General features: G+C 46.4%; 1 protein-coding gene across 3 annotated transcripts in view; it reads right to left on the bottom strand.

The window, feature by feature from the left end:
• Window positions 1-2,408: 2,408 nt before the first annotated feature.
• NAP1L4 (nucleosome assembly protein 1 like 4) overlaps window positions 2,409-24,446 on the bottom strand; it is a 38,605-nt gene continuing 16,567 nt past the window's right edge. For 2 of the 3 annotated variants that reach the window (XM_084770419.1, XM_084770418.1), the window contains exons 7-15: window positions 23,766-23,897; window positions 21,452-21,523; window positions 17,929-18,068; window positions 15,605-15,750; window positions 13,531-13,553; window positions 12,834-12,953; window positions 10,203-10,232; window positions 9,039-9,095; window positions 2,409-3,450 (exon numbers count right to left, since the gene is read on the bottom strand). In XM_084770419.1, the coding sequence (XP_084626545.1) occupies window positions 3,412-3,450; window positions 9,039-9,095; window positions 10,203-10,232; window positions 12,834-12,953; window positions 13,531-13,553; window positions 15,605-15,750; window positions 17,929-18,068; window positions 21,452-21,523; window positions 23,766-23,897 (759 nt within the window). In that variant the 3' untranslated portion in view covers window positions 2,409-3,411. Of the gene's footprint in view, window positions 3,451-7,513; window positions 7,550-9,038; window positions 9,096-10,202; window positions 10,233-12,833; window positions 12,954-13,530; window positions 13,554-15,604; window positions 15,751-17,928; window positions 18,069-21,451; window positions 21,524-23,765; window positions 23,898-24,446 lie in introns of all 3 variants that reach the window. The other variant, XM_084770417.1, reaches the window with a different exon arrangement.

The raw sequence follows: 24,446 nt of genomic DNA, 5'->3' as shown, positions 1-24,446 counted from the left end.
ACCACTGGCTTTGAGCAAGCCTGGACCAAGAGCCTCATTCAAGTTGTGTAGGTAGCCGATCGGCAGCCTGGGTCACTGCTGGACACTGTTCTGATGGCAGCCCCACTAACGGGGCTCCCTGCAGGACAAGGTCTCCAGCAGGCTCGATATGGAGATAGCACTGAGCCAGGACTGAATAGCCAATTTGGGGGCAGGTATTGCAGGTAGACCCAACTGGGGAAGCCAGAGCTCCTCCACAGTATTCCTACTTAACCCTCATCAAGAGGGTGCAGACCATGGCAGCATAGCAACATCTAACTCCACCCAGGAAGGAACTAGGGTTAGACAGTTCAGTAGATGAGGGAAACCAACTAGGCAACACAGCATCCCGTAGCCTGGGATCTCAGTGGCCACCTGTGGTTGAATGCCATCTCACCCTTCCATGGCATAGGCTCCACCACAGATGAAGCCACTGCCGCTGTCAGGGTTCTGGCTCTGGCCTGACCCCAGTAGCCAGGGTAAAGTTGAGGCTGCGCAGGAGCAATCTAGAAGGTATTTGAGGCTGCTTAGCTATCACTGGAATACTTCAATGACACTCAGGTGCCTGTAGCATGGGGGCCCAAAGCTTATGAGCAAATCTGTCTGCTGCCCCAAATCTACTGGGTGGGTTAGTGATGACAAGTTCCTTGGGGTCTCTGAGCACCCAACAGTGGCTAGTCAGGGATTTGGGATCCATACTATGGAGGGGCCACCTTACACATCCTGTGACCCTAAAGGGCAAGCCCAACACGGAACCTCTGAGCACAGGCAGCCCAGCTTCATGATCCAGTCCCAAGTAAGTGGGTCCCTGAACATTTCATGCCCAGAAAAGAAACCCATCTCTATTCTGGGTCACTCCCTCCATCCCCACAAAAAGCTGTTCTCTTCCTGTGTCCTCTAAACCAAGGGTGGCACTGTCATGGCTCATCTCTGGAAAGTCTGCCACTGGGCACTATTGCACTTTTGACCTGCTAGGTGTCGGCTAAGGACACTCACCTCACTCATTTAGGTGCAGACACTGGTGTGAATCACTACACACACTGCTGGTGGCCCTTGCCGACTCACCTTTGCTGAGGCCTGTTGCCCATGGGTGGTAAATTAGGAGCCAGAGGCAAGGCCAGCTCAGAAAGCCTTGTGTGCAGCTGTGATGCCAGCTGGGTTGTCAGGCTAATGATGCACTTGAAAATTACACAAGGACATCATTTTGTGAAGTTACCTGATCTTTTAATAATTTGTGAAATGCATGTTTATAAATTAACTTAACTGGCTCAGAAGGAGAGAATCTGTAAGTGGCCGTTGCTCAGTTGGCCCCTGTCACGCTAGGCTGGGAGTAAGGTGCAGCGCGCAGGGTTGTGACCACAGGAGTCAGGATTCCCTGGGGTACACCGTTGTCAAAGAACCTAATGTATACCCACCTCCAAGCCTGATTTCTCCTACCACCTTGTCCTTTGGCTCTCAAGTGGCATGGGACAGGGCAGCTGTGAAGGCAGGCCAAGGACAATGGACTTGGGGGCAAGAGCAAGCCACTTCTGTAGCAAACTTGGACCCTGTGAGGGAGGCATTCCATGGAGGAGCTCTTCCCTCACTAAGTTCAGCCAGAACAAGCCACTAGGCTGACCTTCCAGCAAGTGGGAGGCTAAGGCAGGAAGGGTGTTGATGTTGGAGGCAAGCCAGGTCTAAAAGTTCACAGCCACCCCTCCCCAACCACACTCATTAATTCCTTGTGAAATATACATCTCTCCTGGATCAACATCCATAAGGCACAGCCCCAGAGCCAGAGGTGTTTTCTTCATTTCTTACTGTGTCGGTGTGCCTGCCTCCATGTAGATCTGTGCACTATATGCATACAGTGCCCAGAGGCCAGAAGAGGGCGATGGGTTCCCTAGAAGTTACAATGGTTTTTAGCCATGATGTGGGTTCTATGATTGAACTTTCTCTGGAAGAGGAGCCAGTGCTCCTAATTGCTAAACCATCTCTCAAGGCCCCCACTGGGGGGGGGGCTTTCCTAAGACCTTTCCACAGTAGCAAAATGTTCCCAGGGTCCCACAGTCAAACAGGCCCCACCCCCCACCCCAAACACACACAGGGTTTCTCTGTGTAGCCTTGGCTGTCTTGGACACACTTTGTACACCAGGCTGGTCTTGAACTCAGATTCCACCTGCCTCTGCCTCCTATTAAGTACTGGGAATAAAGTTGTGCACCACCATGCTTGGTCCGGCCTGGGCAAACAGCTCCCTAAGAATGAGCTTTCACAGTCTCATCATCTATATGTGAAGTCTGCAGACTGGAGTCTTTGATCCAGCCGCTCAGGAGTTCAGTCCAACAGAGCATGGACAACCGTGGGCAGTCAGGAAGGGCAGCAGGTGGGCTGTCAAAAACACAGTGCTCACTTTGTGTTTCACAACTTTAATAGAATATTCTAACTATTCTGTACAAATTGAAAACACCGTATTCAGTTACAAATGTGTTACCGGGTAAGGCTGAGCACACTCTACATGGCTGGTCACCGTGGACACGGCTGTCCTGGCTGCCAGAGACCCCAACCACACACTCGGATACCCCGCACACCAACTGGTCACCAAACCCAGGTGTGGGCCTGGTATGCACAGTGCAAGCTGAAGCTGTGCTCTACAGGCCAGAGATTCCTAGGGAGGGAGGACTTTTGCACCTTGGCTACAACCAGGCACCCTCCAGCAGCGACAATAACATATGGTCTGCATGGCACAGCACAGCTGGTGGCAGGAAGCAACAGGGCTTCCTCCACAGGCCTCACTCCACTTGATGTCACATCCTCCAGATCAAGTCAGCAACGTGGTCTCCTAAGTGGGAGGAGGACAGTGAAGTTCAAAGCCCCCAAGCACGAGTGAATAAATAAGTACAAGGGTGAACCCGACAGCTCTGGCCTCAGAGGTGTGCGCCACAACCCACCCACCCCTAAAACCAAAACGCAAGGAAAAAAAAATGCTCTAAAGGCGAGCACAGCCTCCTCTACAGTGCTTGGGAGATGACTAGGGCACAGCAGCTGCAGCAGCTTCCCACACAGTTCAGTAGCTGGAAACCATGGGACCTCTTCAGTAGGGGAGGGCTTCGTGCACAAGATCACCAGGCTCTGCCAAGCCCAGGCACAATCCCAGCCCAGCCCAGGCCACATGGTCTTCAGGGACTAAGGCTGCAGGTGCTACAACTAAATCTCCTATTCTCAGCTGCAGCCCAGTCTCCACTGTACAAGTTAAGCAAAGTAAGAAGGGAAGGGGGAGAGGAATCATGCACTTGGAAATGGTTAGATGTCACAGCACTGTCAACAAAATTCTGCTTTGGCAGGGACTGAGGCCCTGCCTGCGGCCTGGGGTCCTGATAGCCGTCCACAAGGCAGCCCCACAGGGTTGCTGCTTCTCACTGCTGCTTGCACTCCGCTGGTTGGCTGGGTTCTTTCTGCAAGGAGAATACATGATTTGAAGAAAATAAAACCAGTATCACTCATCAAGCTTCCCCATCCCACAAGAACCATGATTCAATGAGTTTGTTCCTTCTTACCAAAAGATGGCTCCTGCAAACAGTCTGTAAGAGCTGGCATGGAAACAAGCCCGCTCCCCAGAGAAGAGTCCCAGGGGCTTGCTTTCCTGTTCTAATGTCAAGTCTAACTGAGAATGTGCTAGGCAGAGATCTCCTGGGGCCACAGAAAAGAACTAGACACATAAAAGGCCTTGCTGCTGGTACAGATCACACCTGCCTCTGCCAGCAACCTCCTCTCTCTCTCAGGGCATATTTATGCAGGGAAGGCTGGTTTTTCCCCACTAATACCCAGACTCAACTCCAGTGGCTCATGGTGCAGGAGCAAATGGCCAGAGGCCATCCTCTATGAAGAGCCACATCCATCAGCTAACAAGCAGAAGTTTAGATCACACCTGTCTGAGGACCAAGGTGACGTCAATCTAACCTAACACACAAACCTGGTGCCTTTAAAACACATTCAAGACCTCAGAGCTTTGTATGGAGACCAATGAAAGCCTGAGGACAGACAAGAAACTCAGTATCACTTCAGAGCTAAGACTCATCTCATATGTTGCCCAGAATCCCTGGGAGCTACAACTAAAAATCTCTGACTGTGGAGCCTAGAGGTGTAACAAGTAATTCCAAGCTGAGGCAAAGAAATGCACGTTCAAGGCTCACCTCATCATGTTTCCAAGTAACAAGGGCTAGTGACCCAGCTAGGCAACGGAGCACTTGCCTGGCATGCCCAGAGTCCTGGTCTTGATCCTCAATATCACATCAAAAATCAATTATTTTTACACAAGGACTTACTGTGTATGTAGCCTTAGCTGACCTTGAACTCACAGAGATCAGACTGCATCAGTCTCTCAAGTGCCTGGGGTGAGGGGTGGGGGTAGAGGGCACGGCCACTTTTTTGTTTTGAGACAGGGTCTTACTATGGAATCCTGGCTATTCTGGAACTATGTAGACCAGTGTGGCCTTGAACTCAGATCTGACTGCCTTTGCCTCTCAAGTGCTAGAATTAAAGGTGTACTCTTATTATGTGCACATGTGTTTGCCTTTGCCTGCATACCATGTATGTTCCTAATGCCAACAAAGTCATTAGAGGTGGTGGTCAGATTGCTTGGAACTAGAGTCATAGACAGCTGTGAGCTGCCATGGGGATGCTGAGAACCAAAACTCTGGGAAAGCAGCCTATGCTCTTAAGATGAGCCATCTCTCCAGCCCCAATAAAACAAATTTATTCAAAAGTGCTGGGCGTGGTGTGCATGCCTATAATCCCAGCACTCAGGAGGCAGAGGCAGGCAAAATCTGAGCTCAAGGCCAGCCTGGCCTACAAAGTGAGACCAGACCAGCCAAGGCTACACAGAGAAATCCTGTCTTAAAAATAAACAAATGAACCCAACAAAACAACACCACCCCCCCCAAGAAAAACAAAAAACAAAAAGCAATTCTGACTGATTGGCTATGGGAGTCTAAGAAAAGCCTGCATTGTAGGAACGTGTGGGATAACATCAGAAGCACCTTGAAACTTGTGACACCACACTTCAAGGGCAAAAACACACAAAAGGGGGGAACCTCGACTTGGTGTGACCTCTACATTTTTTCAATAAAAAAAAAATTAATGTGTGTGTAGGCCTGTGTGAGGGTTAGCATCAGATCCCCTATAACTGGAATTACAGATGATTGTGAGCTACTGTGAGTGTGTTGGGAACTGAACCCAGGAACTCTGCAAAAGCAGCCAGTGCTCTTAACCACTAAACCATCTCTCTAGCCCCCAAACTCTAATTGTAATGAGAAGAAAACAGTGATATACTGAGCCTCCTCCAGGTTGGGGCTCTCATCTCTACCTGAGTCTCAGGGGCCTTGTAAGTCAACAAAGGCCAGAGATGCTATGCTATTCTCAGTTGTCAGTCTGACCATTTCTAGACGCTTATGCAAAGGATGTGGAAGAAGGAAGCTTTTGCTCTTTGCCTGCTTGCCCTCACTCTCCAGCAAGCTCATTCCTTCACTAGCATTAGAGCCTGTTTCTTTGGGATTCTGACATATACACAAGACCACCTGAGGCATGCAGCCTGTGTCTGAACAAGGATCCGATGTATGAACTTTGCATTGGGAGGCAGCCATTGTTAGTGCAGTTGAATCACAGACTGTGAGCCACTAGAAGATTCCATTTATAATGGAGAGATTCAATCTATCAGTTGTTTCTCTAGAGAAGCCCAATACAGATGCCAATCAAGCAAGAGCTGTCAAGGTAGTCAACACGGAGGCTAAGGTCACTAACCTACTGACCTAGAGAACAACAAGGAGGTGGGGTGTCCCAAGCGAGTACAGCAGGGACAGGAAAAGAGGAAGGCAAGCGATGCACACAGGGGAAGGAGTGTGAGCTCTAGGGGTTGGGGTGAAACTGGGGTCTACCAGCACAGAGGGAAATAAAGGCACTGCAGGTGGGCAAGATGTAGGTACCTCCCCACCACTGCCTCAGAACACAGGCATCCTGCACTTTATCCTGCTACTAAATGAAGTGGCATTTTGATCACAAGAATGTAGTATTTCTGACTTCAATAAAACCAAAACCAAGGATGTAAAATCCAAAACACAGACCACAGAAATTTAGGTGATGAAGCTGCCGATGAACACAATCTACTAAGATGGCAGAAGAGGCCATCAGCAAGGCAGAGGAATGAGGCAGCAGTTTACCCAGGGATAGATATCAAGCTCCGGATCCCATTTCTATCCTAGCTCCTGCTGGGGTAACAAGTTCTTAAAGGGGATTTTCCAAATGGGACACTGCTGGCTTTGTTCTGTGACACAGTCAGAAACTAAACTGCAATTGAACTGTAGCATCTGCTATATCACATATCTCAATGACAATTTGGCCACTCAGTGCTAGCACTTAAAATCCACAAGTCAGCCAATACCTTGCCCACCACAGGACTACATAAGGTGGGGTTGTCAAGAGCACAGCAGACATGAGAAAGGTGGAGCTGAGGCCACTTCCACTCCACTATATCAGCTGTACTAGAGAGCAAGGCTCATGCCAAAGCTCCCTGCAGGTGAACATAACCCCCCAGTTTGCTGCTATTATGGCTTTGATAAAGAGGGATCCTTTAACATTGACAGTCAACTGTACATAATGCTAGAGTGAAGAAGGCCCCAGAGCGAGCCCACGAAAAGACAATAGGCCAAGGTTCTGTAGGACTGCGCTATCATTCTGGGCAATTCCTTCTAAACTGTTTTCTTCATATAAAAAAGGCAGGAGCCTATCCATGGGAGGGGACTGTGAGTTCCTTGTGGTGTCTCCCACTCTGTCTTGCCTTTCTTCTCCTATGGCATTAGGTATGTACAAAAGCTGTGAGCACCCCACAGGAAAGGCCTTGTCACTGGCAAGGGCCTCCCCTTGTTACTAGTTGCCTACAGGGAAACAAGGTGCCCCACATATGTCCTCAACTGGCTCTGTTATCTTCCAAACCAACCTTGGGGTTGGGCTTTAAGGCGCCCACACTGGCAGGGAGACCAGCCCACCTGACCTCATCTTTTCGGTTCACTCACTGGTCTGCACAATGCCTGGTACAGTGTATATAAACCTTCAGCAGACACCTAGACAAATCCAGTGACTACAGTCACAGAATATATGAGCTTATTGCAGTGTAGCCAACATGGCTATGTGTCCAGGATAGCTCCTGTGGTCATTCTGTCAGCTGTTGACTCCCAAAATCTCTTGTTCTGTCACCAGTGACAATGCTCCCAAAATACAGCTCATTGCCCAGTTAGCAAAAAACACCAGGCCCTGAAAGCAGGAGCTAAGCCTCACTGTTCTTCTGGTTTTACAAATGCCATTAGCTGTGGAGCCTTATACAAGTGCTGCTCACAAGGCCCGAGGCAGCCTTAGCTCCTATACAATGTGATGTACTGCACCCTTCTGTGTCCCAGAAGTCAAAGCAACACAACGAATCAAGTACAGACAGTATTTGAAGTTAGGTATGAACAGATTCCACCTTACCTAGAAACGCATGAATGATTAACACAAAAATTACACCTAAATGGGGAAAAAATTGAAAGGAACTGTCAGCATGAAAGAAAATGAAATGCACAAAATTATACAGGAGGCAACAGCCACATTCTCCTGATACCAAAGGCTTCCAGTAAGAGTAGAAGTCGCTTTAGCACAGCAGAGCTGCACGCCTTCCCAAGGTCAGAACCTCATTCCCACTTACAGCAAACAACTCCCAGACAACACTCTGTGCACTGCTGTGTGCAGATTCCAGTTACCCTTCACTTTGTAGAGTGCACATAAAGCCACAGAACCATCACATCTTAACCCAAGGACAGCAGGACCGCCCGTTGGACTGCCTGCAACAGTACCTCTCCACTGTGCCCCTTTGCCTACACTACTCCTGTAGCATCTCTCCACCCCTAGACAATGCAAAAGACGAGGTGTCTGCAGGGATTTTTACTAATCACATGATAACATAGATGAGAAACTCTTCAAAAACAGGGACATGAGAGGAGACAGAAGGCTCTGCAGGGTGACAAAGGGAAAACAATAGGAAGAAATGGTAGTAGAAGGATCCAATGGAGGCTAAGTGAGACAAGCACAGCACAGAGGCCAAGTTGCACCAAGTTGGAATGTGCACAAGACAAGCTGCCCTGATCCCTGCCAACTGCACTCTGACCATGTGTCCATCCAGTGCCCACAGGGCACAAACAGCCAAAACCCCAAGGCTCACCACTTAGTACAGTCTCCGTGACCCAAGAGTGACCCTTAGAGGACAGTGGCATTTGTGACTGTGACAGCAGCCCATCTCCCATTTTTCTTTCCAGGAACTTCCCAGTGTGTGCATGCATTCCAAGCACCACAGTAGCCACAGCACCAAGTCACTGCAACGGCAGCTTTTAGCAACACACTCCACACAGGGAAAACAAGGACAACAGGCAGACATTAGCCAGTCAGAGACAGAGTACAGGGACACCAGGCAGGGGTCCACTCCAATAGACCCTACACACCATCAAACACGGAGCATGGCTATGCTAGAGTCCCTCAGGGCATCCTGTCACCAGGTGTCATAGCACCCTAACTTAATTCCTGAGGCCAGAAAAAAAACCCTGAACTTACAGGTAAAATTGGTAAAGCAGGTCCTGTCCTATCCCCATCATATGTGCACGTACATACAATAGCTAGGACACTTCTGATTCTCAGGTAGTATGGATGTGAAATTCTAACCACAGTCTGATGTTCTTTATTACAGCTCACAATCCGTATCAGGTCATCTGGAGATGCACAAGGCTGCTTCTTGTTATAGCACTCCTTTAAGGAAGAGCTGGGAGCCACACATGCTCAAGTCTACAGAGAGCTGCGCAGCACCTAGTTGAATCTTACACCTAATGTTCTGGGCACATGAACTGCCTTTCCTCAACTGTGGATTTTTCTGACGTGTATTCTAAGCATCACTGCCTCAAAGTGGGGAACAGCTTCAAAAGCCCCACTGTACAGTATTGGTAGGCTCAGGAACCCCCAAATAACTAACCTTGGGGACAATATCAGCATCATCCTCATCTTCTCCCTCCTCATCACCTTCCAATTCCTGTATTAAAAGGAGACAAAAGTAAAGCGTGATGACCAAAGGGCAACACCTAAACACATAGAAAGTGACACACAGCTTACTCTGTACAGCTAACACAAGCTAATTCTTACAAACAAAACCAGGGCTAGAGACACTCTCAGTGCTTAGGAGCACACAGCCCTTGCAGAGGACTGAATTTAGTTCCTAGCACCTATGACATGCAGCTTATAGCTACCGCAAACACCTGCTTCAGACCTGATACGGCAGAGGAGCCAGCACACAATGTGCATGAACTAAAACAAAAACAAAACCTTTAAATCTTAAAAAAGTATTTATTTAAAAATGAAGAAAAGACAGGAGGTGGTGGTGCGCACCTTTAAATCCAGCACTTGGGAGGCAGAGGCAGATCTCTGTGAGTTCGAAGCCAGCCTGGACTACAGAGTGAGTTCCAAGACAGCCAGAGCTGTTACACAGAGAAACTCTGTCTCTTGAAAAAACAAAAATGAAGCAAAGTGCTGGGTGTGGTGGCGCACACCTTTGATCCCAGCACTTGGGAGGCAGAGGCAGGTGGATCTCTGTGAGTTCTGAGACCAGCCAAAATGAGTCCAGGACAGTCAGGACTACAAGAGAAACCCCATCTCAGGGGGTGGGGAAACAAAACAGACTGATCCAGAAGCTCAGCTTCCTATGGTGTCTGCCTTTCTTTCTTTTGTTGTTATTTTGTTTTTGTTTTTTTGCTGCCCTCGAACTCGCAGCGGTCCACCTACCTCTGCCTCCCGAGTGCTGGGATTAAAGGCGTGCACCACCACGCCCGGCCGTGTCTGCCTTTCATAAGCAAATCATAGCAGAGCCCTGTATTAAGACCAGTCACTAATAATTACTCTCTGTATCTCTTTGTTTTCACAGATAATTGTGAAACACTTCAAAAAAATTAGGCATTCCTTATTAAGTGGTTACTAAGATACATTTTTATAAACAATTACAGGGTCAAAACCTATGGGCACCAAAACCAAATGGTTCAAAATGGCAACTGAAACCAGAGCCAAGGTATTTTAACTTCCTAACTTCAAGTAGAGAAGTCAAAGCCACACAGGTTGGGGTGACAACAATGCATGACTTCTTTCTTACCTCTTCTTCGCCCTCCTCACCTTCTTCAAACTGCAAAGGAAACAGAAAAACAACTTAAATTTCCAGAACCATGATGTAGCCCCAATACCAAGCTGATAAGCACCCTGCTTGGTGAAGCTTGGTGCTGCTGCTATAGAAGCAGTGATGGTTCCATCCAGGTGTCCGTGAGGCACATGGTGTTGTTGCAGGCCCACAGAGTAGCACTGTGCTTATGACGGATTTCACAGAACTGAAAGCTGCTCAAAACAAGAGTTAAGGATGGCAAAGGGTGACAAAGACTTGCCTGTTGGACATGCTGGGATTAGTTCCCTATTTTCAGATTACAAAAGGGGCAACTGGAGTCATTTGGGAAGGACTCTCAATTGAGAAAATGCCTTCATGAGATATGCCTATGGGCAAGCCAGTGGTACATTTTTCTTTATCAATGACTGAAGTGGGAAGGCCCAACTTACTGTCATGTGCCACTCCTGTGCTGGTGACTGTGTGCTATAAGCACAAGGCTGAGCAAGTCAGTAAGGTCTCTGTATCAGTTCCTGCCTCTAGATTCCTAACCTTAGTTCCCTGGATGACTGACTACAAGCTGTATAAGCAAACAAACCCTTTCCTCCCCAAATTGTTTTTGGTGATGGTGTTTCTTCACAGCAACAAATACCCAAGTAAGACTAAGACTAAACGAAGTTAATCAGTTTAACTGCATACAGGAATTTTCCCATAGGGGATGACAGATAACACGAACACAAGACTGGAGCCTTTATTAGGTCTCGTTTTAAAATACTTATTTTAGAAACATTTATAAAATCTTAGTGTTTAGTCAAAACTACTGCCCAAATACAATCAGGGCCTTGTGTCAATTTCTCTGCCAAGTACATGTGTTGGTCAGGCAAATTCAAGTCCCAAACAAGAGCCAGTTCCTAAAGGCTGGTCACTCTAGTACTAGTGGCTACTGAATGGGCACATGAGAAAGCAGCTGATTTGCCACTTATAACCTTGAGACCACTCACATATTCTTGAGACAATATGAGACCGCAACTTGGAAAAGCCAGAACCTACTGGCCTCTTGGCACCACAAACAGTGAGGTGGGACCCAGCCACAGAGCAGTGTCTTTCCCCCATCACATCCAAGCAGGTTTCTAAAAGGCAGGCCTTTTTGTTTTTAGGCTCAGAGGTTGAGAGCACTGTCTGTTCTTCCAAAAGTCCTGAGTTCAATTCCCAGCAAGCACATGTTGGCTCACAACCATCTATCAAGAGATCTGGTGCCCTCCTCTGGCATGCAGGTGTATATGTGGGCAGCATACTGTGTAAATAATAAATACATCTTAAAAATAACAACAACAACAAAAACACGAGGGCTTCCCCATAGAGCTCTAATTAGCCTTAAAACACTCAGTTTTATCTCAAGCTCCTGAGTGCCAGGATGACAGATGGATTGTATGGATCCAAAAGGGAAGTTACACCTGTACTAGCCCAGTGTCAAAGTTACGACTCAAGTACGTTTCTTTCCTCAGGAGCCTATGCTTAGGAAAAATCCTCTAGTGGGGCCAAGGTGTCTGCCCCAAGTGGACCTCCCACGTGTAGAGTACACAGCAAGAAGGGCCAGCTGCTTCCCTCTCCAACAACCCTCTATTCTTCAGGAGTCCAGTAGTAAAATGTTTCTCACACTTCATCTAAGCGCCTGGAGAGGCTGCTGCAGCTAGCTCCTTAGTAATGGGGGCAGAAAGGACCATCCAGACCCTTACCTGCCACCTTTAAAGCATATGCTCAGTGACACACCATGTGTCAAGTATGAAGACCACTGAACTGGGGGCAAGCTTTCCAACATTTTAGTTAACTTCAACATCAGTTCCATGGTCACAGCAGCTACACGTCAGTTGTGCACATGGTTAGCCCTACTGCCACCATCTTGAGAATGGTGCCTAGAATTGCTGTGTAACTAGGCTGTCCTAAAACCCAAGCCTCTGCACTGTAGAAAACCACCTATGCTAAGCACTATCCACAGCCATCTCTGCCCAAGCAAGGCCTTGATGCTAACACCCACCAAGAGAGGTGTGAGAGGTGGGTCACTGGACCTGCCTGATCCTCTACTTTCCACCTTTGCTCCAACAGACTCAAGAGCTCTTCAAACAAAGGTAACAACTGACCTCTAAGGACTGTGATAACTTGGGGCAACCCAAGCCTTAGCCACCATGAGGACCTGTGCCAGGTCACATTAGTATGGCTTATTAAGTAATACCTGAAGCACATTTCACAGGGCTAAGACTGGCCAGTTTGAATCTACTGCCAATAACTGTATGCTGTGGCCCAACTTCCATAAGGGCTTCCTCATACTGGAGTTTGCTCAAGTTCTCAGGCTTTCCACAGAACAGTTTGTCCCTCCAGGACTTAACACGAAGTTAAATGAGTCACCATCCTGGCTTCTCAGTGACAGGACTGACAGCCTCATGGACCTTCTCTTACTACTGCTTCTAAGATTCTCCTACCCTTAGTCTATTGTTATAAACACAACAGAGCTGTAGCTCTGGATCTAGATAAGGAAGCAATACACAAGCCCTGGGCTTTCCAGGCCACAGTTCAGAGTCTCTGAGCACCCACAAGAGTTAAGCACCCAGGTGACCACCCCCCTGCCCCACATACATTGTCATCATCCTCTATGGCCTCTCCAGTAAAGTAGAGGACAGCCCGTGGCACGATGCGCTCACGGAAAAAGTGCCCAATTTCAAAGTCAGAGGCTAAGGTGAACTCGGAATCTTCATCCTGAGAGGGAAAACCGATAGTTAGCTCATTTCAGTGGGATAAAGACTTGCTCAGCACCCCCCGCCCCCTGCAACCCTTGCTTCTGAATCATCTGCACTGCTGGGAAAGCTAATGTTCAAACTACACTAGGAAATAACATGAAAACAAAGCAACAAAGCAGATAGGCTATAGCTCTGTCATGTGTCCTACGTTTCAGAGCAGGGACATTTTGGTCTCTCTATCAAGGACTAAAGTGTAGGCACAAAACAAAACAACCCAAACATTTCTCCCCAGAACCAAGGTCTAATGCATTCATTTAACTACATAAACTAAAGGAGCTGGGTGTGGTGGTACATGCCTTTAATCCCAGCACTTGAGAGGTAGAGGCAGGCATATTGCTGTGAGTTCAGGACAGCCTGGCCTACAAAGCAAGTCCAGGACAGCCACGGTTACACAGAGAAACCGTGGCTCAACCAAAAACAAACCAAACAACCCCCCAACCATACCCCCGCCCCCAAGAAACTAAAGGAGCAGAAATGGATCAGAAAGAGGTGCCTATTCAGAAAATAACTTGAGGGATTTTGACAATACATCTTACCAGAGATTCTCCATCTCCAGAGGCTAGAAGAAAAGACAACACACTTACATTACAATGACAACCAACACTTTTTAACATTCATATTCAAGGAACTCAGCTGGCAGACCCCTAAGGAGGCACCATATGAACATTTTCATAAGCTCCATCTATTACCATTGCTTTAGCTAGATAAGGCTGTGGGCTAAAAAAGCTGAGAGTTTGAAGAATACTGCATACTGCACAATGCTGAATGAATGGTGCATGCTTTTCTGCAATAGAGGCAAAAGAAGAGTGTGCAGTCTCCTGACGACCTTGCAGAGGGGGAGCAACTTCAAGGCACTCAGAGTGGTGCTGACACTCACCAGGCCAAATAGGAGATATGGGCTTCTTACCACCACACTCCTTGAAGCCAAGCAACCATTACCTGAGAGATGATTTGGGCCTTAACTAGCAATGTGCTGGAGTTAATCTAATCCTCTCTACTTGTATAAGCACCACCCAAGAGATCATGTAGGCTGGGTACAGGGTCTGAGGGCTGGACCCCTATCTCCCACTGGCATACACCCCAGCACAGGCCCTCTAGACAAATCCTGTAGGTTGAAAGTCAGTGGGAGCTATGTTACGTAGTGCCTCCTTCATCCCCAAATCTGTAACACACCCCTGCCGCCATTCTTTTCTGTTCACAGAACTCATCACTTGATACTGCTATGTGCTACCCAGCTAAAAGTATAGCTACTTCCGTATTTTCTCCTCATCAACTTCCTGAAAGCATTCTTTACACTTTATATTCATTTCCCAGTAAAGTGTGGGCTGGAAACTGAATGTTAAGTCTGCTTATCTATTAATTCCACTTTCACTCTGTTGCTTTAAAAACAGTTTTAGGGAGCCAGACATGGTGGTGCACTCCTTTAATCCCAGCACTCAGGAGGCAAATACAGGCCAGCCTGGTCTACAAAATAAATTCCAGAACAGCGAGGTCTACCCAGAAAAAAAAACCCTGTCTTGAAAAACAAAAAACAAACAAAAGGAATAGTTTTAGTTTAGAAACCTTCCCAAAGAAGCTGACTTTTCTCATTTTTTTTTCAAGACTGGGTGTCAACTATGTAGCCCTGGCTGTTCTGGAACTCACTATGTAGACATCAGGCTTGCCTTGAATTCAGAGATCCATCTGTCTCTGCCTCCCAAATGCTGCGATTAAAAGCTGACTCTTGAAGGCAAGGACCCTCCACCTGCGCTCCACATAGCCAGTCTGGTCCAACATGTCAGTGTGTGCTCAAAAAGATAATTTCCTCACAGGAAACTTGAGCACTAAGCTTAGTGGTGTTCTTATTTACAAACTAACATACTTCTTATTTTCTGGGTTCAAAGTTAAATCAGAGAAAAAAGCCATTAAAATAATAACTCCAAGGGTCCCATGAGGGACAGCGTGGTGGACAACAGCAGCAAGCTGAGACAAAGCAAAGTGCCCAGCTCCAGAAACACTTACCTAAGGCTCCCCAAACATTGGGTAACCTTGGCTGCAGAGATGGACATTTATGCCCAATGATGGTCCCTTCATGGAAAAGGACGAGAAAATGCTGTCCTCTCATACTTGTGTTCTAACCCTGAGAATGGGTCTGGCCAAACAACTTCTCCTGACTACAGAATTATGGTGGCATCGCCAAGATAGGACTCTCCAAATAGACTGTAGTCATTACTACTGGGATCCAGGTCTCATTTTCATTGTATAGCTCACAGAAAACTAACAAAAAGCTTCAATATTATGGTTTTGCTCTTGGCCTTTAAAAAATTATAAATCTTCCTACTTGTGTTTATCGTATAGACTTTCCAAATAAACTCTATGTTCTGACAAATTGTGTAAAACTAAGAAAAACTGATTTTGTGAGAAAAAGAAGTTGAATAAGTGACGCAGAAGCTTTGCCAGTGTGACTAGCTTCAGCCAGGAAGGGTACTAGAGAGCCTCTGCTGCCTGTCCCCTCCATATGCCCAGAAAAATGACCAGCATCTCCTGAACTGTACACCTAACTTCTGAAAGCTAAGCAAAAATGAGGGGATGGGGCAACTTCCAACAACACACAGAGCTGCTCCTGCCCACCTTTCAGGGGGCTGAAGAAGTTGAAGAAAGACTCATTGGGCACTTGCTTGGTGATGGTTCGCACAGTACCCCGGCCCTTGTGCTTCTGCTTTTTCTTGATGGTTTTGACTGTGACATTTTTTCCTTTCTTCCAGTCTATTGTACACCTGCAGGGACAAGGCAGCTGTTATAGATGGACACTTGCCCCAAAAGAAATCCCTCTACTAATCCCAGGAAGGAAGCCCTATGGAACTTCTGACACCACTAATCTGTAAACCAAGAAAAAGAACCCCAAAGCCAACCTGTATGGCAGCTTACAAGACTAACCTGGTCTCATCATCCTTGGGTAACCAATGCTCAAAAGCCTTACAGCTCAGAAATGACAACAGCATTCTCCCACAACAGCCCATAAGGATTCTGAAATGTCTTCTGTGAGCCCCTGTCAAGTACATATAATGCTCAAGAACTCACCTCATGTTGCCTCTGAGCACACCTCAAGTTATCACTCATGCACCCCAACTCAGAAATGGATTAAGTGAACAGGACAGCAGGGCCACTGCCTCACCTCTGGCAGCAGCTCAATGATGTCTGCTTAGCCTTCTCCCACATGACAGACTGATCTTAACCCTACATACTCCAAGCCTTTGAATAAAGTAGGACTTTAGTGAAGCCCCAAACCACTTAGTGATATTAACAACACTGAGCTAGTAGTATTAAGTGTTTTATTTCAACAGTCAGTGAGACATACCCACAGGAGACAAACTCTAAGCTGTATCTCTACTGAGTGGTCTAGAGACTAACACTGACATGCATCAGGCAGCAAATGCCAAGTTCTAAAGCGGTCAATGGGCTGTGACCTACGCTGAACTTCACTAATCAAATACTTTTGCTCTTAAGAGTTTGGGGCTTAGCTGGGCACGATGGTAGCACAGCCTTTAATCCCAGCACTTGGGATGCAGAGGCAGGTGGATCTCTAAGTTCAGCCTAGTGTGCAGAACAAGAAAGTTTTAGGCAAGCCAGAATTATATAATGAGACCCTCTCCAAAACAAACCAAAAAATACTTCAGGGTGAGCTGAGGAAATGGTTCAAAAGACCAGTATTTACTTCCTAGCACCCACACAGTGGCTCACAACCATCTTTAACTCCATCAGATGCTCTAAACTCTATGGGTGCTACATGTATGTGGTACAGAAAACACATGCAGACACAGCAACCATATCATTAAGTAAAAAAAAAAAAAAAAAATAAGTCTTTAAAAAATAAGGCTGAGGCCGGGCATAGTGGCACACACCTTTAATCCCACCTCTTGGGAGGCAGAGGCAGGTGGATCACTGTGAGTTTGAGGCCAGCCTGGTCTACAAAGTGAGTCCAGGAGAGCCAAGGCTACACAGAGAAACCCTGTCTCAATAAAATAAAATAAAGGGGGGGGGGGCACGTGCTCTTGTGTGTCAAGGTCCTAGGTTCAATCTCCACTACCACAAAAAAGAGAAAACAGGGCTACACAGAGAAACCATGGAGGGGGGTAGAGGGGAGGACGAGAACACAAGTGAATGAGAATGAATGAATTTCTGTATATAAGCACACATGTGTGTGCGTTACATACATGCCTAGGTCAGATGCCAGGCAGAAAAGGATATTAGGTATCTTCCCCTATCACTTCTATCTACTGTATTTTTCAGGCCATAACATGCACTTTTTCTCCCCAAAAGTATGTGTGTGTGGGGTGGGGGGGGGGGGGAATTAGGGTACATGTTATAGTCCGATTGCTGTTTTTACTGCTCTAAAAACTGGTGCATCTTGTAATCCGAAAAACACAGCACTCTTGTGAAGCAGGGTCCTTCCTGACCCCCAGGCTTGTAATGTCTTTTTTGTTTGTTTGTTTTTTGAGACAGAGTCTCTCTGTATAGCCTAGGCTGTCCTGGACTCACTTTGTAGACCAGATTGGCCTCGAACTCAGAGCTCCACCTGCCTCTGCCTCCCGAGTGCTGGGATTAAAGGCGTGCGCCATCACACCCGGCTTGCAATGTCTTAACTAGGCTGGAAGTCCACAAGTCCCAGCAATCTTTCTGTCCCCTGCACCCTCAAAGCTGCAATTATAGACATGTGTAACTTGTCCTATTAATGCTAGGGTCTGAACTCAGATCCTCATGATTACACAGCCATCTCTCTAGCCCCTACAGCTTTTTTTAAACCTCATTTTCACTTTCTTTCTTTTTCTTTGTTGTACATATACCTTGCTGCACAGCCTGGCCTGGCCTTGAACTCATGCACCCCTACACCTGACTCTGTTCATTTTAAAATCCAAAACCATTACTGATTTTGTTTTAGAAAGACATGTTCTTACCCATCACAGTCCACAATTTCAGGACCTTCAAATGAAAACGGGTCGGCCTTGTCTGGCTCCGACTTCATCTTGTATGTTTTCGTTAGGACAGGATTGGTGAAGAAGTCGTTGGGTTCAAAGTGAAACTCTAGCACAAAAGACTGAAGCAAAGATACAGAATAAGAACTACCTAACATCTGCAAAAAGAGCTTAAGGAAACATCTCACCACATCTCTCATGGGCATAATTCCAACTAAAATCAACATTGGCAGCCCCACCCTATTCCAGTCCCTCTCTGTATGAAATCTGAATCAGATTCTATGTCTTGAAGTGAAAATAGGATCCTCCAGAGGTGGTAAATAGAGATGACAGAATCAACTGCTCCCTTAAAGCTGCTTAGTACTTAAGAGAGCACATAGGGCAGGGCAGTGGTGGCACACGCCTTTAATCCCAGCACTCAGGAGGCAGAGGCAAGCAGATCGCTTCGAGTTTGAGGCCAGCTTAGTCTACAAATGGAATCCAGGACAGCCAAGGCTACACAGAGAAACCCTGTCTTGAAAAACAAAAAACAAGGCCGGGCGTGGTGGCGCACGCCTTTAATCCCAGCACTCGGGAGGCAGAGGCAGGAGGATCGCTGTGAGTTCGAGGCCAGCCTGGTCTACAAAGCGAGTCCAGGACAGCCCAGGCTACACAGAGAAACCCTGTCTCGGAAAAAAAGAAAAAAAAACAAAAACAAAAACAAAAAAACAAAACAAACAAAAAAGAGAGCACACAGGAAGACAATACTTGCAGAAAAATAGGTACGTCAAGTCCAGATGGCTGCAAGGAGAAAAAGAAAAGCCAAAACAAAACAACCAAACAATTAATTCACAAATATGTAATCAAAAAATAAGCAAGCAAAATGGAATAGTGATGCATGCCCTTAATCCAAGTATTTGGGAGGCAGAGGCAAGCAGATCTTAGTCCAAGACTAGGCTAGCCAGAACTGCCTGGGCTACATGCTACACAGAGAAACTCTTTCTCAAAAAACAAACAAACAAACAAAAGCAAAGAAAAGGAAGAAAGAAAGAACAAAACAAGCAAGATGTCCTCTTTCTGAGGCAAAATGTACTCCAAAAGCCAAACAAATCAGAAAAACAGCAGCAGCAGCAACCAAAACCTATGTAGGACTAATATATGCCTATTTGTGCACTAAAAAACTTAATGTGCCTGACCATTAGCTTGATTTTGGGAATTCATCCCACCAGAGGAATTAGGGTGATGTGTACTTTCACCCTCAACTTATTCATAAAGAGAGAAAGACACGGTTCCTCTGATCCACAAAGAGAGTAAGAGTCATCTATGAAGACAGTGGGTTCACGAATGCTCATTGGTGAACTGGAGCACAAGTGCACATATTTTCCCAGATGGGGAGGACCATGTATATGCCCACAGGACTCTCATGAAGTGAGGAGCCCTTCTTGCTTTCTTCACTGTGCTCACTCTACCCAGAATTCAAACATGAAACAGCCGCCAGAAGGAGAGATCTACACATGCTCTCTACATTGGCCTGTTTTATGTTTTTAATATTCTCCATAATAAGCACCTGTGATGTGTGTGTGTGTGTGTGTGTGTGTGTGTGTGTGTGTGTGTGTGTGTGTGTTCCAAGACAGGGTTTCTCTGTGTAGCCTTGGCTGTCAGGACTCACTTTGTAGACCAAGCTGGCCTCAAACTCACAGCCATCTGCCTGCTTCTGCCTCCCGAGTCCTGGGATTAAAGGTGGGCACTACCACACCCTGCCACATCTGTGATTTTTTTGTTACCAAGGTTTTATTATTTTTTTTCTAAAAAAAAAAAAAAAAAAAGATTTGTTTATTAATTTATTTATTCATACAGTATCATGCCTCATCTGTGACTGCATACCAGAATCACATTATAGAGGATTATGAGCCACCATGTGGTTTCTGGGACTTGAACTCAGGACCTTTGGAAAAGCAGATGGTGCTCTTAACTTCTGAGGTATCTCTCCAGCCCAGTTTTTTCTTTTTTTTTTTCTTTTTCTTTTTGTTGTTTTGAAAACAGTTCACTCTAGCCTAGCTGATCTCATGCTCACAACAACCCTTTTGCCTCAGCAGGAAGTGAGGCTCCAACTAACATGCAGAGGAAGACAAGATTGGCAGAGAATGGAAGAGAACAGGCCTCAGAAACCAAACATGCTTTTAATAAGAAAGGAGAAACAAACAAACAGACTGATCCACTGTGAGGTGAGCTCATGCTTTTATATTCTCAGCACCTGGAAGGCTGAGGCAGGAGAGTGGCACGATTTTCAGGCCTGCCTGAAAGGTAACATATGCCTATAATCCTAGAACATGGGCAGCAGACCCAAGAGTGGGCCACAAGCTTGAAGACAGCTTAGTTTACAGTCTGGTTAGCCCAGGCTACACAGTGAGACTGTATCTCACAATAATAAAATAATTCATATGAAGGCAAAAAGACAACAACCAAATCTGGATGAACTGAAAGTAAAAAACCATGACAATCTCAAAGCTGTCTGCTAAGGAAAGGTAGAGATCAGGAAGCGTAGGCAAAGCTTTGGGTAGGAAGGAATTTCTGTGGCCATGTAAGAGGACAGCCCCTGACCAAGAGAGGCAGTAAGCACGCTGAGCTCCCAGTATCCACAGCCCCATCTTCAGAGAGACAGCCAAATGCTCATTTTTAAGAAGCAAGGAGGGATGGGTTCCCCTCTCAAGATCCCTTGTCTGTCCCCTCATAGAGTGTGTGTCTCCAAGACCTGAAACTGAAAGCCATCAGCCAGCCAGTCAGTCATGTGTCACTGGAAATCCTGTAGCACTGGAATGGAACCCGCCAGCCACAGCAAGTCTGACAGGTTACGAACAGTGCTCCTGAGTAGAGGGTAAAGCGCAGCAAGCACCAGCCCTGCAACATCCTATGTTAAGCTCATCTTCCCAGAGGCCAGACCACCTCCCATGTTTGAAGCTGTTTCATGGTAGTTTTCAGTCACATCTATATTGGTTATATTAGGCTAAACCCAGGCAGGTTTCTTTACTTAGTATCTGGATTTCTCCACCAGTGTTGTTTATGTTTGTGTATGCTCTTCCCATTCTTTTAAGAAAGGGTCTCAGTGTGCTGTGATTCATGCTGGTCCTGACTCCTATACTCAAATAATCCACCTCCCTCCTGGGATTACAAGCTCATGCCCCCACATCCTGCTACCTCCCATGTGACACTTAGGAAAAGTATGGTGTGTTGACCACCTCCACCAAACAAGAAAACCCAGGAACTAAATTAAGAGTCTGACCAAACCATAACCACAGCCCAGCAGTCAAGGTTGGTTCAACTTGGCACTAGCCCAAAGCCAGCTGGCTGATGCTCAGCCTTTGCACGAAACACGGTCTGTGTTACTGGCCAAATGCCCAGCTCACATTGCCAACTGTAGCACCAAGAGATGTCTGATGAGGCATGCTCAGGGCTACCCAACTTCAAGTGACAAGAATCAGATCTTTTGCACCTTAGTCAATGAGTAAGGAGCTTGGTCAGTACTCACCATAGGCTGTCCAGGGTCTGAAAACTTCACTTTAATGTCCTGAAGGTGTTTCAAGATCGGTTCATCATATTCCTAGCAAATAGAGAGAGAATCCTGAAAGATGACCCATACTCATGGTAGTCACAGTTGCATGTGTCCCAGATGCTGGGTACTTGTCCCTACTGGGATTTTGTCTCTGTCCAGTAGTAACTTCTGGAAAGCAATGCAGATCTGTTCAGTATATATCTCTATGCCACAAATCAGCTGCCACCTGCCTCTCAAGGGGCACCACAGCTACCACCAATGCTGGCTGTAGGGGAAGTTCCATGCTCTCCTGCTACCACTTGACATCACAGTTGGTACAATGCCACCAATCAAGACTTCTGGCTCCCAATGTATATGACAACAAAACAAAGGGCTTGACATCAGAGGAAATGGCAAGTTAGTTGATGGTCTTCCTTCATAGTATTCACCAGAGACAATAAATATCCCAAGTCTGCATATGCCACTTCGATACGATTATAGAATATGTCAAAGCCTCCCATACAGGAACCAACAACTCCTGTGGCTCTAAGCTTTCATAATGACTATTGTTTAGACCTGTGCTGTGAATAGCGCACTTGAGAAAAAGCTAAAGGAATGTCTAACAATGGCACACTAGTGACAGTTTACATTGTTAATTTCTTCATCCAGAGTTTGGCACTGAGTCCCAGAATTTAAGGTTCTAAAGTTCTAAGAACTAAGTCCACTTCAAAATTTTAAGGTTTTTTTTGACATGACAGAATAAAAACAAACGAGAGAGCCGGGTGGTGGTGGCGCACGTTTTTAATCCCAGCACTCGGAAGGCAGAGGCAGGTGGATCGCTATGAGTTCGAGGCCAGCCTGGTCTACAAAGCGAGTCCAGGACAGCCAAGGCAACACAAAGAAACCCTGTCTCAAAAAACCAAAACAAAAAAAACAAAAACAAAAACAAAAAAACAAACGAGAGCATCTATTAAGTATTTGAAGGGGGAAAACAAATCCAAAGTTCTGAAAACAGGCCACACCAAAAGCAGTCACATCTCTGACACTGACAGAGGGTACATGAAGCACTACACCGACTATACCTTGCATGCTGTGCACCTGAACTGAATGCCCAGCAGCCTATCATATATCTACTGGTACATCAAATGGGATGTGTGCACATCAGATGAGAACCAATATGGAAGTGTGAGAATAAACATATGCACATACATCCCCATTAAAGCACCACACTCTGAAGGCTGGGTGTGGTGGTGCACGCCTTTAATCCCAGCACTTGAGAGGCAGTGGCAGGCAGATCTACAAAGTGAGTCCAGGACAGCCAAGGCTACATAGAAAAACCCTGTCTTGAAAAACCAAAACCAAAACCAAAACAAGAAAAATGCACCACACTCTCTATCACGATCTCTTCAAAGGCAAAGCAATGTAACCAACAAGCCCTATGCCCCCGTCCCTCATATGTACCAGAGCTACCAGAAAGCTGGCAAGACCACATGTACAATAGAGTGACATCAAGAGCTAGGCAATCTAGCACTTAAACACCACCACCATTGGAAAACTCCAAACTACAACTTACTTTTACCCAAAGCATTTCTCCCCACTTAGCAGTGTGGACATCATCAAGGAGCACAGGAGAAAACAAACTTTTCCCATCACTCTGACTCACTGCCTCTAATTTCTACATACCTCCCATCCCATAAAGCCAAAGACTATGAGCTAGCTTTCCTCTGCCCCCCAGCATGGGGTTTTCAGTTGCTGGGGGACACATGGATCATGTAAGGAGATTCTGAAAACATGTCTCCCCAAGCTCCCTGCTTTCACAGGAAGAACCTGTGAACACGAACAAAGTCTTGGAGTGCAGTGCTGGATTCTGCAGGAGGTGTAGTAAACTGCCTCTCAAGCTCTGGCATTGATAGAATTATCAGCTTTGTTTAAGAACTGCAAAGGAGGGCTGGAGAGATGGCTCAGAGGTTAAGAGCACTGTCTGCTCACAACCATCTACAATGAGATCTGGTACCCTCTTCTTGGCCTGCAGGTATTACATGCAGGCAGAACACTGTATACATAATAGATAGATACATCTAAAAAAGAACTGCAAAGGACAATGTGGCTCCCTCCAGCAAAGATCTCTCCCTGGGTATCAGGGTTGTTGCCCAAGTGCCAGTCCCCAGAAGGAGACTTTTCATCTGCATTAAAGGACCTCCCAGCATGCAGGTAAGCAGTAACGTGAGCACCACAAACTAGTCTGTCAACATAATGCAGAAGTTGTGCATCACCCCTGTCTCCACCCACCCACCAGGCAGAAGCCCCTCACCTGCACCAGCTCACTAAGCATGTCCACGTTTCTGAAGATGGTAAACCAGAACTCAGGGATGCCTTTGGGGTTTAGCTCTTCCACTGTTGCTGCTTCTTTCTCAGCTATGACTGCTTTATTCTTCATATCTCCCTTTAAAACAGATTCAAAACACAAAAGTCACTGAAAACAAAGACTTAACATAGCTCAAGGACTTATGGTAAGACATTATTTCAGGGGCTATCACACAATTTCATTTTCCTTTGTGTGAGTATCTCCAAACCATGGAGTTGGAAAAGACACTCATGGCACTGTGTCCATATGCAATTCACAATGAAATGTCCCATCAAGTGGAGAAAACGAAAAGGGCATATTGCCACCAGACTTGTAAAAGAATGCTTAGTCTGGCTTGGTGAACTTCCCGTCATCATAAAGACTGAATACCACAGCAGTTTCCAGCACACACACACGTTGTGCCACATTCATTACCATTAAGGTGAAGAAAACCCCAATTCAGACCAGGTATGGTAATCCACATCTGTTACCACAGCACTTAAGAGGCAAAGGCATGGAGACTGCCATAAATTTGAGGGTAGCCCTGTCTACATAGCAAGTTCCAGGCCAGCCAAGGCTATATGAGATCTTGTCTCCAAAAAAGAAAAGAAGAAAAGGGGGGGGGGGGTAGTGGCAGCAGGAAGAAAA

Source organism: Acomys minous, assembly GCF_964271855.1.
Source record: "Acomys minous genome assembly, chromosome: 2".
Classification (NCBI taxonomy): domain Eukaryota; kingdom Metazoa; phylum Chordata; class Mammalia; order Rodentia; family Muridae; genus Acomys; species Acomys minous.
Note: the sequence above shows the minus strand (reverse complement) of the source record. Positions and strands in the feature narration are given on the sequence as shown.